This window comes from Taudactylus pleione, unplaced genomic scaffold (genome assembly GCF_031769625.1).
Source record: "Taudactylus pleione unplaced genomic scaffold, aTauple2 ptg000969l, whole genome shotgun sequence".
NCBI classification, from domain to species: domain Eukaryota; kingdom Metazoa; phylum Chordata; class Amphibia; order Anura; family Myobatrachidae; genus Taudactylus; species Taudactylus pleione.
In genome coordinates, this window is record NW_028285370.1 from 1,875,843 (window position 1) to 1,888,876 (window position 13,034).

Consider the following 13,034-nt stretch of genomic DNA (forward strand, 5'->3'; position numbering starts at 1 on the left):
TGGTCAGCTGTGGCAAAGAGACGTGGCTGGACAGTGGACTGGACTTTGGGAAAGGACAGGCATGGGAATTGTGGATCGCAGGCAGCCAGTTCTTACCTGGATTCTTGGTTTCCTCAGGCCCATAGCCCCGCTGCAAGCCAGACGCATCCATCCACAGGGTCCCCTGGGGTGGTCTTGACAGGTGGTGGGGGGGGTTCTCCACTGCACTACCTGGGTTTGTGAGTTGGAACACAACAGTGGATTTCTTTACAACCTGTAAAACTGAAACCTCAGCAAACACAGGCAAAGGGGTAAAATAAAAAACAGACGACACTCAGCTGTGCGCTGCAGTCAGCTCCGCACGAGACACAGGCTGCCGCTGCTTGGTCGGGAAGGTAAATCCAGACCCACAGTCCCATGCTCAAATAAAAAAGCAAACAAGAACGGTGCATGGCCATGGAGAGCATGCTGTAGCTCACGTATTGGTGCGCTTTCCGGACCCTACTATCCTGCTTACCCATCCTGACCTCTCCCCCGGGACCCAAAACCGGTGTATGTCTGGCGGAATGTGCAATGACTCCACTGTGCGGCGTTGGTGTGAAAACGAGGGCTGACTCACCCGGCAGCAGGCTGTTTCAGAGAGATGCGGCCGGATCACGTGTGCCATTGGTGCCATCTTCCTAACTGGGCAGAGCTCCTGAGAGACAGGTGGTGATACTCCCTGGTGGCTGAAGCGGAGCTGAGGCACACCCTGTGGCCTTCCAGAGTGGCTGACGGCGAGAGTGTACACCCTGGGCATGTGAGTGGGCTCCATTCTCCATTCTACACTACAGGGTTGTGACTCTCATGGTGCTATATTTGCAGCTACAGCCTCCTCTGCATGTAATCACCTGCAGCAGCTTTTACTATTAAAGTGCCTCTCTATGTCTCATTTGTGCAATACTACCATGAAGAAAGAGGTGTCACTTTCACTTATATATATTACTATATAATTATATATTCTGCTATAGTCAGCAATAACCAGACAGAACCTCCCATTTCACCCTCATGATGGCGAAGAATTCAGCTGCGGCAGCTAAACTGGAGAAGTTCTCCAGAATACCTCCGGCCCAGTCCACTTCTGCGGCACAGGGGGCGATTCCCCTCCTACATCCCCTGTGGAGTCACTAACCTTGGCTCAGTCCTCTGACACTGCGCTTCAACGTGTCCTTGAGGCAGTGACAACTTGTGAGGCTAGGTTGTCAGAGAAGATTGGGAAAGTACAGTCCGATCTTTCAATTATACACCATGACCTACAGTGTGTGCGTGAGATAGTTGGTGAGGTGAAGATGCGGACGTCCACTTTGGAGGATAAGATAACTCCTTTAAGTGTCCGTGTTAATGCTATGGATTCCCAGATTATCTCCATACGAGGAAAATGTCTGACATGGAGGGACGCCTAAGGTGCAATAATATTCAATTCGTGGGGTTCCCAGAGAAGGAGGATGGAACCAATCCTGAAAAATTCCTGGAAAAATGGTTGTGCGACACGTTCGATTCTACCTCTTTCTCATCTTATTTTACAATTGAGAGAGCTCATCGGGTGCCTTCTAGACCCCTACCACCTGGGACGCCATCACGTACTCTCATAGTGAAGTTCTTACATTTCCGTGATCGGGACTGGGCCTGATCCAGAGCCGGACGCTCTGACAGAGCGCTCGCTCTGAATCAGGGCCGGCCTTCTTGTTTTTTAGAGCGGCCAGGAAGATGGTCGCGTTGGTCAAGACCATCACGACCATCCGGCTTGCGACGAGACCCTTGTGGTAGGGTCTCATTGCCGCAAGCCCCAGAGAGCTTGCTGCTCTAACAGAGCCGAAAGCTCTCCCACTGACATTACTTGTGATGTCAGTGGGGCCGGCCCCAGATGGTAGGCGTTCCCATGGGAACACCTCCATCTGGGCAGCCATGCCCCCGGCCCGCCCACCAAACGGGGCGTGCTGTCACTCATCATCGACAGCACGTCCCCTTTGGTATGAAACCCGGAGCGACGGAGCGACCATTGCTGTCCGGGTCTGGCACATGCGCACGATGGAGCCGGCATCGACCCAGTTGTGAGCGCACAGCACTCGCGACTGGGTCTGAATCAGGCCCTCTATCCTCAGACTGGCCTGTACTAACGGTCCATTGCAATGGAACGGGACTCGTGTTTCCGTATTTCGCAATGGAAAAACAAAAAGATAGGGCTCAATTTCTCCCGATTAAAAGACGTCTGCGTGATCTAAATCAAGCCATGTTACACCCATCCAAGCTTCGTGTTATTGCTGATGGGGAGATCAAATTCTTCACGACTCCGAGGGAAGCGGCACTGTGGCTGGACTGCCGCAGACCAGCAAGGGAAGCACTGGTTACTGATTGATATCCTGTTTTTTTTTTTTTTTCTTTTTCCTTGAGATATATCAATCATATGTAGTTGCAAGATTACTGTATAATGTATTTCCATTATGGCGTTTCGTTTTCTGCTAGATCGGTATTGTTCTTGTGTAGACGCATCAGTATATACAAATAGAGGCGTGTTCTTGCTAATTTTACATATCTAAAGATATATTCATAATTATGTATAGTATGTATGTGGTGCAACGCCCCGTTAATCAATATATGTTTTATCGGCTGGATAGATGCCGGATAAGTTTTACTGCATTTTCTAAAGACGTGTCTGTGTTCCCAGGGGAAGACTCCATGTTTGGAGGCCTCCATGTGTGTGTTCTTTAGTCACTATATACTTTGCTCCATTTAGTTTGAGTAAGTAAGGTAATATATTTTATTGTATTGCCTAGTTTAGTTTAATAGTGTGGGAAAGGGGTTCAGGTACAAGGTATGCCTAGGTTGGGTGTGGTATACAGGTGGGGGGAGTTATAGGGGCTGGACTCATACAGGTTGTATGGGATAGTTTGTCTTTTTTTCTTTTCTTTTCAAATATAGTGGTTTTCTTTTATTGTGTGTGGTGTCACGTACGCGCTTTCCATATGCTCTCATGGTTGTTTAAATATTGCCACAGTTACTTCAAATGACAGCTTCGCAACTGTTAATATTCTTACATGGAACGTGAGGGGCTTAAACGATAAAGTTATGAGATCGTTGGTGTTCAGACAGGTAAAAAAATATGCTTCGTTCAGATATAATTTGTCTAATGGAGGCTCACTTGACTGGTGGGAAATTATTGTCGCTGAGGTAGCCATGGATAGGATGGACATATCACTCTTCACATATCTCAGCATCAAGGGGTGTATCTATTTTAGTGCCAAATCTGTCCAGTTCTCATTGGAAAGGGTGCCGTGTGATGCTTGGGGTAAGATATGTATTCTTAAAATGTAAAATTAATTCTATGTCCTTATTTCTATTGGCAGTCTATATTCCACCACCGTACTCCCACGATGTTCTTAAGAAGGTCGCTGAATTGTTGGCCCTTTTTCCGGGTACACCCACTCTATGCGTGGGGGATTTCAATAACATATTAGACCCTATACTAGATAGACATAGAATGACTGCATCAGTAACACATGGTAGGGAAACTGGATTTTCGAGTATGATTAGGGGAATGGGCCTGGTTGATGCCTGGAGGTTGAGGTATCCCTCTGTGAGACAATATTCCTTTTTCTCTTACACACATTCCTCTTTTTCCAGGATAGATATGGCCTTAGCTACACCGGATTTAATACCTAGAATACACAAGATAACATATGAGACTAGGGGAATCTCTGACCACTCCCCAATATAAATCAGTATAGATTTAGAGGGAGAGGGGTCAATACTTTTGGAAATTCAACCAGTTCTGGTTATCACGCATGGGTTCAGGAGCAGAGTTGGAAGTGGAGTGGAAAGAATTTTTTGAATTGAACAGTGGTACTGCTTCTGTTGCACTTATATGAGATGCCTTTAAGTCATTTTTAAGAGGTTCTTTAATTCGTAGGGTGGCTGGGTTGAAATCTTCATATAAAAAAGCTGAAATGGATCTGGAGGCTTCTTGTAAGTCTTTTGAGTTAGCCTATATTTCGCTAACGAGTCAGATTTAAATTAGAAAGCATGGTGGGATGCCCAAAAATTATGGAAGGATTTCTGATGGACAAGGCACAATACAAGAGTCAGGTGATAGACCTGGTTCTTATCTAGCTAACTTGGCTCGCATCGAACAAAAGTCATCCAATACAGTGGTAAAATTAGTTGGGTCAGGCAGCATTGTATATGTGCATAACCCAGATATTGTGGGGCAATTCATTAAATATTACCATGACCTATACTAATCTAGGTTGGTTTATACCCAACCGGAGGTGCGTGAATTTTTGTCTACTGTATCACTCCCGACACTCTCCTCAGAGGCAAGGGACTCTCTTGACTCTCCACTGTCACTGGAGGAAATAGAGGTGGCCCTAAACTCATTTCCAAATAGTAAAGCCCCTGGCTTAGATGGGATCCCCCTTGAGGTTTACAAAAAACATATTTGCTCCTCAATTACTAGAGCTCTTTAATCAAATTTACATAAACAATACGCTGCCAAATTCTATGTCTGAGGCACTGATAATTGTCTTACCTAAATCAGGCAAAGATACCACTAGGACTGACTCATATATACCTATATCACTTCTCCCTACAGATGTAAAAATCCTGGCTAAAATATTGGCCTCCAGGATTAACCGGGTCATAACCCAACTGATTCATCCTGATTAGACAGGCTTTATGCCCGGTAAATCCATGGCAGTAAATCTACGGCGGTTATTCACACACTTACAGATACAGCGTGGGGATCCACAAACCTTTATTATTGTGTCATTAGATGCCGCTAAGGCATTCAATTCGACCGAGTGGATATTTCTTTGGGAGACAATGGAACGATTTGGTATTGGCCCGGGATATATTAAGTGGGTAAAGCTGTTATATACGGACCCTGTGGCGAGAGTGTCAGTGAACGGATTTATTTCCCCATCATTTTCACACCATAGGGAAACGAGGCAGAGATGTCCCCTGTCACCCATTCTCTTTGCTATGGCCATCGAGCCCTTAGCTTGCATGATTAGAGCTCATTCTAACATTCATTGGTTTCAGCTAGGATCAAGGGTAGATAAGATTGTGCTGTATGTGGATAACATACTATTATTTATCACGCAATATGTTACTTCTATGCCTAAGGCTCTTGAGGTTATTGATTTATTTGGGAAATACTCCGGTTTATTGATTAACTGGGATAAATCATGTATTTTACCCTTCAGGGGGACTTGTCCCACTATTCCTATTATTAATCTTCCTCTAAAATGGGTGAACTCATTTAAATATTTAGGAATATGGATCTCCAATATCCCTCAACATTATCTGCCACTGAATATTTTGCCGCAAATTGAATATCTTAAGTCCCGTGTCCCAATTTGGAGTAAACTGCCACTAACGGTAACAGGAAGAGTAAATCTTGTTAAAATGGTTCTCCAACCTAAACTCCTGTATACTTTCTATCATTCTCCGGTCTATATCCCACAGAAATTTGTTAACAGATTGATGGCCTCTTATCTTCACTGATCTGGGCCAGCAAAAGGGTCAGGATCAAATTGTATACTTTAACTAGACCTCGTGATGTTGGAGGCTTGGCATTACCTCTTTTTAAATTTTATTATTTTGCTACACAATTAACACATATATGGGAATGGATTAATGATCAAACTGATAATTCCTTGCATGCCCAGGTCATGGCTCATTCTAAGACAGGCTTGTCACCATTACGACTAATATTGAGTGATAATATACCTATATTTAGGATGCCCGTAATTAGGCAGGCCCTCACGATTTGGAGACTTGTCTCACTTCTATTACAAGTGGAGGGCATTGATCCAGATCCTCCTTTTGCTCATGCTAATTGCTTTAGGGAGCTCTAAGCCCTTCCGGTCGGAGAAGCCTGGGGTCAGTGGGGTGTAGTGTCTATTGGTCAGATAATTCAGGCAGACACTCTAAAGACCTTCCATCAACTGCGGCTAGAGTTTGACGTCCCCAACCACTTCTTCTATAGATATCTTCAGCTTAGACATGCTGTTAATGCTCAGTTCTCTAAAGTTCCTCTGTCGTTACAGGAGTCTCCCATTAAAACCTTATAGCAGTCTGCTAGTTCTAGTCACTTAATATCTATGATATACTCTTATTTATTGAACAAGCATCATAAGTCTGATTTATTATCATTGAAACAGCAATGAGAAAATTATATTGGGGTAATAGAGGAAGATGAGTGGAGAGTGGCTCTCGCCAGCCCTCGTATTGCCATCACGTCTATCAGATATCAGCAGATACACTATTTCATAATACATAGAGTATATATGACACCCGCTCGATTACTGAGAATAGAGGGTAGGACGGATTCAAAATGTCCTAAATGTAATTCAGCTGACGGGAACTTTTGGCATCTAACATGGTCATATCCCTTGGTAAATTCCTTTTGGCAAGGGGTATCCCGTGTTATTGTCTCTACGGGTATACCTCAGGATATTCTTACCCCTAAGGCATGCATTCTGGTGGTGATAGATGCAGACATAATTGACAAACATGGCATACGTTACACTATTAATCTCTGTACGCTTGCAGGGCTGGCCCACCCATTACACCAACCACACAAGCGCATAGGGCGCCAGCGGGCAGAGGACGCCGTGAAGCTGCAGTTCTGTTCCCGGCGTGGCCACAGACACTGAAGTGGTGAGAGAGATGATGAACCCTGGGTTCATCTATTTACTGTCTGTAGGAAAGCTAAGGGATGGTCCTGATGTGCACCGGACCACCCATTAGCCAGACCGCAGATGCACTACTTAATGTCCGCCCAGTCAGGAATAGATTTACTGACCGGGAGGACTAATGGCTTCCTTTTAACTCAGCAGCTCAATCAGCAGCTCCAACTCTTCTGGCTGCGTAACGTGGCGTGGTGACGTCACGCCGGCACTGCCCATCCGCTCGCTTGCTGCTGTAACAGTGATGAGGAGCTGCACACTGATGCTCCTCCTAGGACGCCCACATGTCATTTACAGTAGAAGTCAAGGTGAGCAATGATCACTCACCTGTCAGGCTGCCTGTCACTGCCTCAGATCCTGGAGGACGTTGGGGGAGAGGGGAAGGAGAAGGGGGGTGCACTATATAAAGTGTTTGGTTTAATTATTTAATTATAAGATATCTATATATATATATATGAAACTCCCAATACCTTTTTTTTCTAATAAATATGTTAATGTCTGGTCTTTAAAAAGATATACTAACGTGTGTGTATGTATGTATGTATGTATATATGTGTGTATATATATATATGTATATATATATATACACACACACACACACACACACACATTGCTATATCTTTCTAAAGACCAGGCATTAACATATTTAGTGGAAAAAAAAGCTATTGGGAGTTTATAGAAATATATATATATATATATATATTTATATATATATATATATATATATATATATATCTAATGATAAATATATTAGGGGTGAGCGGGTTCGGAATTCTGAAATCCGAACCCCCCCGAGCCCCCCCGATCCGAGTCCGATCCGAGTCAGGCTCGACTTTTCCCGCCTGACTCGGATCTGAAATCGAGGCAGAACGTCATCATCCCGCCTTCCGAGTCTCGCGGGTTTTGGATCCTATATAAGGTACCCGCGTCGGCGCCATTTTCTCACTCGGCTGTGGACAGTGAAGAGGGAGGGTGGGAGTTAGGGCTGGCTGGGCTGTGTAGTGTAGTGTAGTGTAGTGTAGTGTAGTGCTGCTGTTGTCCACTACTTCAAAGTCCATAGGGGCTGGCTGTGTTGTGCTGTGCTGCTGTTGTTAATAGGGGCTGTGTCCACTACTTCAAAGTCCATAGGGGCTGGCTGGACTGTGTTGTGCAGTCAGTTCTCCATAGGGGCTGTGTCCACTCCAAAGTCCTGTGCAGTGTCCCAGTCCTAAAGGGGTGCTGTAGTGTTGTCCAGGGGGTGCTCTGTCCATCAGGGGTGCTCCACCCAAGTGCTAAAAAAATAATATATTTTCTGTGTTTGTTAATTGTGTGCGCAGTAGCCGCACGTGCATCAACAAAGTAGTGCCAAGCGTGCGCCTGTGTCATAAGTAAAGGGCCGGCTGGCTTGACCGTTAAAGGGTACTGTAACCCCCAAAGTACACTCCAGTCCAAACCAAAAAAAAAATTATTTTCTGTGTTTGTGAATTGTGTGCGCAGTAGCCGCACGTGCATCAACAAAGTAGTGCCAAGTGTGCGCCTGTGTCATAAGTAAAGGGCCGGCTGGCTTGACCGTTAAAGGGTGCTGTAACCCCCAAAGTACACTCCAGTCCAAACCAAAAAAAAAATTATTTTCTGTGTTTGTGAATTGTGTGCGCAGTAGCCGCACGTGCATCAACAAAGTAGTGCCAAGCGTGCACCTGTGTCATAAGTAAAGGGCCGGCTGGCTTGACCGTTAAAGGGTACTGTAACCCCCAAAGTACACTCCAATCCAAACCAAAAAAAAATTATTTTCTGTGTTTGTGAATTGTGTGCGCAGTAGCCGCACGTGCATCAACAAAGTAGTGCCAAGCGTGCGCCTGTGTCATAAGTAAAGGGCCGGCTGGCTTGACCGTTAAAGGGTGCTGTAACCCCCAAAGTACACTCCAGTCCAAACCAAAAAAAAAATTATTTTCTGTGTTTGTGAATTGTGTGCGCAGTAGCCGCACGTGCATCAACAAAGTAGTGCCAAGCGTGCACCTGTGTCATAAGTAAAGGGCCGGCTGGCTTGACCGTTAAAGGGTGCTGTAACCCCCAAAGTACACTCCAGTCCAAACCAAATAAAAAATATTTTCTGTGTTTGTGAATTGTGTGCGCAGTAGCCGCACGTGCATCAACAAAGTAGTGCCAAGCATGCGCCTGTGTCATAAGTAAAGGGCCGGCTGGCTTGACCGTTAAAGGGTGCTGTAACCCCCAAAGTACACTCCAGTCCAAACCAAAAAAAAAATTATTTTCTGTGTTTGTGAATTGTGTGCGCAGTAGCCGCACGTGCATCAATAAAGTAGTGCCAAGCGTGCGCCTGTGTCATAAGTAAAGGGCCGGCTGGCTTGACCGTTATAGGGTGCTGTAACCCCCAAAGTACACTCCTGTCCAAACCAAAAAAAAAAATATTTTCTGTGTTTGTGAATTGTGTGCGCAGTAGCCGCACGTGCATCAACAAAGTAGTGCCAAGCGTGCGCCTGTGTCATAAGTAAAGGGCCGGCTGGCTTGACCGTTAAAGGGTGCTGTAACCCCCAAAGTACACTCCAGTCCAAACCAAAAAAAAAATTATTTTCTGTGTTTGTGAATTGTGTGCGCAGTAGCCGCACGTGCATCAACAAAGTAGTGCCAAGCGTGCGCCTGTGTCATAAGTAAAGGGCCGGCTGGCTTGACCGTTAAAGGGTGCTGTAACCCCCAAAGTACACTCCAGTCCAAACCAAAAAAAAAATTATTTTCTGTGTTTGTGAATTGTGTGCGCAGTAGCCGCACGTGCATCAACAAAGTAGTGCCAAGCGTGCACCTGTGTCATAAGTAAAGGGCCGGCTGGCTTGACCGTTAAAGGGTGCTGTAACCCCCAAAGTACACTCCAGTCCAAACCAAAAAAAAATATATTTTCTGTGTTTGTGAATTGTGTGCGCAGTAGCCGCACGTGCATCAACAAAGTAGTGCCAAGCATGCGCCTGTGTCATAAGTAAAGGGCCGGCTGGCTTGACCATTAAAGGGTGCTGTAACCCCCAAAGTACACTCCAGTCCAAACCAAAAAAAAAATTATTTTCTGTGTTTGTGAATTGTTTGCGCAGTAGCCGCACGTGCATCAACAAAGTAGTGCCAGGTGTGCGCCTGTGTCATAACTAAAGGGCCGGCTGGCTTGACCGTTAAAGGGGGCTGTAACCCCCAAAGTACACTCCAGTCCAAACCAAAAAAAAATTATTTTCTGTGTTTGTGAATTGTGTGCGCAGTAGCTGCACGTGCATCAATAAAGTAGTGCCAAGCGTGCGCCTGTGTCATAAGTAAAGGGCCGGCTGGCTTGACCGTTATAGGGTGCTGTACCCCCCAAAGTACACTCCAGTCCAAACCAAAAAAAAAATAATTTTCTGTGTTTGTGAATTGTGTGCGCAGTAGCCGCACGTGCATCAACAAAGTAGTGCCAAGCGTGCGCCTGAGTCATAAGTAAAGGGCCAGCTGGCTTGACCGTTAAAGGGTGCTGTAACCCCCAAAGTACACTCCAGTCCAAACCAAAAAGAAATTATTTTCTGTGTTTGTGAATTGTGTGCGCAGTAGCCGCACGTGCATCAACAAAGTAGTGCCAAGCGTGCGCCTGTGTCATAAGTAAAGGGCCGGCTGGCTTGACCGTTAAAGGGTGCTGTAACCCCCGAAGTACACTCCAGTCCAAACCAAAAAAAAAAATATTTTCTGTGTTTGTGAATTGTGTGCGCAGTAGCCGCACGTGCATCAACAAAGTAGTGCCAAGCGTGCGCCTGTGTCATAAGTAAAGGGCCGGCTGGCTTGACCGTTAAAGGGTGCTGTAACCCCCAAAGTACACTCCAGTCCAAACCAAAAAAATATATATTTTCTGTGTTTGTGAATTGTGTGCGCAGTAGCCGCACGTGCATCAACAAAGTAGTGCCAAGCGTGCGCCTGTGTCATAAGTAAAGGGCCGGCTGGCTTGACTGTTAAAGGGTGCTGTAACCCCCAAAGTACACTCCAGTCCAAACCAAAAAAATATATATTTTCTGTGTTTGTGAATTGTGTGCGCAGTAGCCGCACGTGCATCAACAAAGTAGTGCCAAGCGTGCGTCTGTGTCATAAGTAAAGGGCCAGCTGGCTTGACCATTAAAGGGTGCTGTAACCCCCAAAGTACACTCCAGTCCAAACCAAAAAAAAAATTATTTTCTGTGTTTGTGAATTGTGTGCGCAGTAGCCGCACGTGCATCAACAAAGGAGCAGCGCCAAGCGTGCGCCTGTGTCCCATAAGTAAAGGGCCAGCTGGCTCATTTCTTAAAGGCTGGTGTAACCCACAAAGTGCACTACTCTCCAGCAAAAATAAAGAAATATTTTCTGTGTTTAGCCGCACGTATATATCAAATCGATATAACATAAATGGAGGACCAAACTTTCTCCGATAAAAATAAAATAGAGAAAGATCAAGAACCACTTCCTCCTAGTACTGACGCTGCTGCCACTAGTCATGACATAGACGATAACATGCCATCAACGTCATCTGCCAAGGCCGATGCCCAATGTCATAATTGAGGGCACATACAATCCCAAATGACAAAGTTCAGGAAAATGACCTTGAAAAAAACATTTAAATCAGCTGAAGAGAAACGTAAACTTGCCAATATGCCATTTACGACACGGAATGGCAAGGAATGGCTAAGGTCGATCCCTAGTATGTTCATGACTAGTGGTTCAGCTTCACATGACGATGGAAGCCCTCCTCCCACTAAAAAAATCAAAAGAGTTAAGCTGGCAAAAGCACAGCGAAGAACTGTGCTTTCTAAGAAGATATCACAAATCCCCAAGGAGAGTCCAAGTGTGGTGGTGGTTGCGATGCCTGACCTTCCCAGCACTGGACGGGAAGAGGTGGCTCTTTCCACCATTTGCACGCCCCCTGCAAGTGCTGAAAGGAGCACCCACAGTCCACTTGCTGATATGCAAATTGAAGATGTCACTGTTGAAGTACAACAGGATGAGGATACTGGTGTAGCTGGCGCTGAGGAGGAAGTTGGCGAGGAGGATTCTGATGGTGATGTGGTTTGTTTAAATCAGGCTCCGGGGGAGACAGTTGTTGTCCGTGGGATGAAAAAGCCCATCACGGTCATGCCTGGGCAGAAGACCAAACATTCCACCTCTTTGGTCTGGCAATATTTCTATCCAAATCCGGACAACAACTGTCTTGCCATATGTACCTTATGTAAAGGTGGAATAAGTAGGGGTAGGGACGTTAACCATCTAGGAACATCCTCCCTTATACGGCACCTGCAGCGCGTTCATAATAAGTTACTGTCAAGTTCAGAAACTTTGGCTAAGCGTAAGCAGTCCAGGGACACCTAAATCCCGTTGTCCTGTTGTATCCAAGCGCCTGCAAACCACACCGTCAACTCCCTCCTCGTCAATTTCCTCCTTAGTCAGGATTGGAAGTAGTCCTGCAGGCCATGTCACTGGCATGACTGACTCTCCTATCCCGGATTCCTCCGGAGGATCCTGCATTGCTACGCCTCCTGCTGCTGCTGCTGCTGTTGCTGCTGCTGGGAGTCGTTCATCATCCCAGAGAGGAAGTAGGAACACCACTACTTTTACTAAACAATTGACCCTCCAACAGTCCTTAGCGAGGAGGATGAAGTACGACAGCAGTCATCCTGAAGCAAAACGTATAACTGAGGCCTTGACTGCTATGTTGGTGTTAGACGTGCGTCCGGTATCCGCCATTAGTGCAGTGGGATTTAGACAATTGCTGGAGGTAGTGTGTCCCCGGTTCCAAATCCCATCTAGATTCCACTTCACTAGGCAGGCGATACCGAGACTGTACAGAAACGTCAGAAAAAGTGTCCTCAGTGTCCTGAAAAATGCCGTTGTACCCAATGTCCACTTAACCACGGACATGTGGACAAGTGGAACAGGTCAGGCTAAGCACTATATGACTGTGACAGCCCACTGGGTAGATGTATCACCTTACGCAGCAACAGCAGCAGCGTCACCAGTCGCAGCATCTCAGAAACGCCAGCTCGTTCCAAGGCAGGCTTCGCTGTGTATCACCGGTTTCAGTAAGAGGCACACCACCGACAACCTCTTAGAGAAACTGAGGGAAATCCTCACCCAGTGGCTTAGCACACTTAGACTCTCCTGGGGATTTGTGATATCTGACAACGTCACCAATATTGTGCGGGCATTACATCTGGGCAAATTCCAGCACGTCCCATGTTTTGCTCACACAATAAACTTGGTGGTGCAGAATTTTCTGAAAAGCGACAGGGGCGTGCAGGAGACGCTTTGGGTGGCCCAAAAAATTTCAGGCCACTTTTGCCATTCAGCGACTGCGTGCCGAAGACT

The 13,034-nt window shown here is 45.9% G+C and overlaps 1 protein-coding gene across 1 annotated transcript in view; it reads right to left on the minus strand.

Annotated features, from left to right (window-relative positions):
* The window catches only part of LOC148454869 (G2/M phase-specific E3 ubiquitin-protein ligase-like), a 56,281-nt gene that overhangs the window by 5,112 nt on the left and 38,135 nt on the right, over window positions 1-13,034 (minus strand). The window contains exon 8 of the mRNA XM_088460636.1: window positions 3,620-3,674. Coding sequence (XP_088316762.1) covers window positions 3,620-3,674 — 55 coding nt within the window. The remainder of the gene's footprint in view (window positions 1-3,619; window positions 3,675-13,034) is intronic.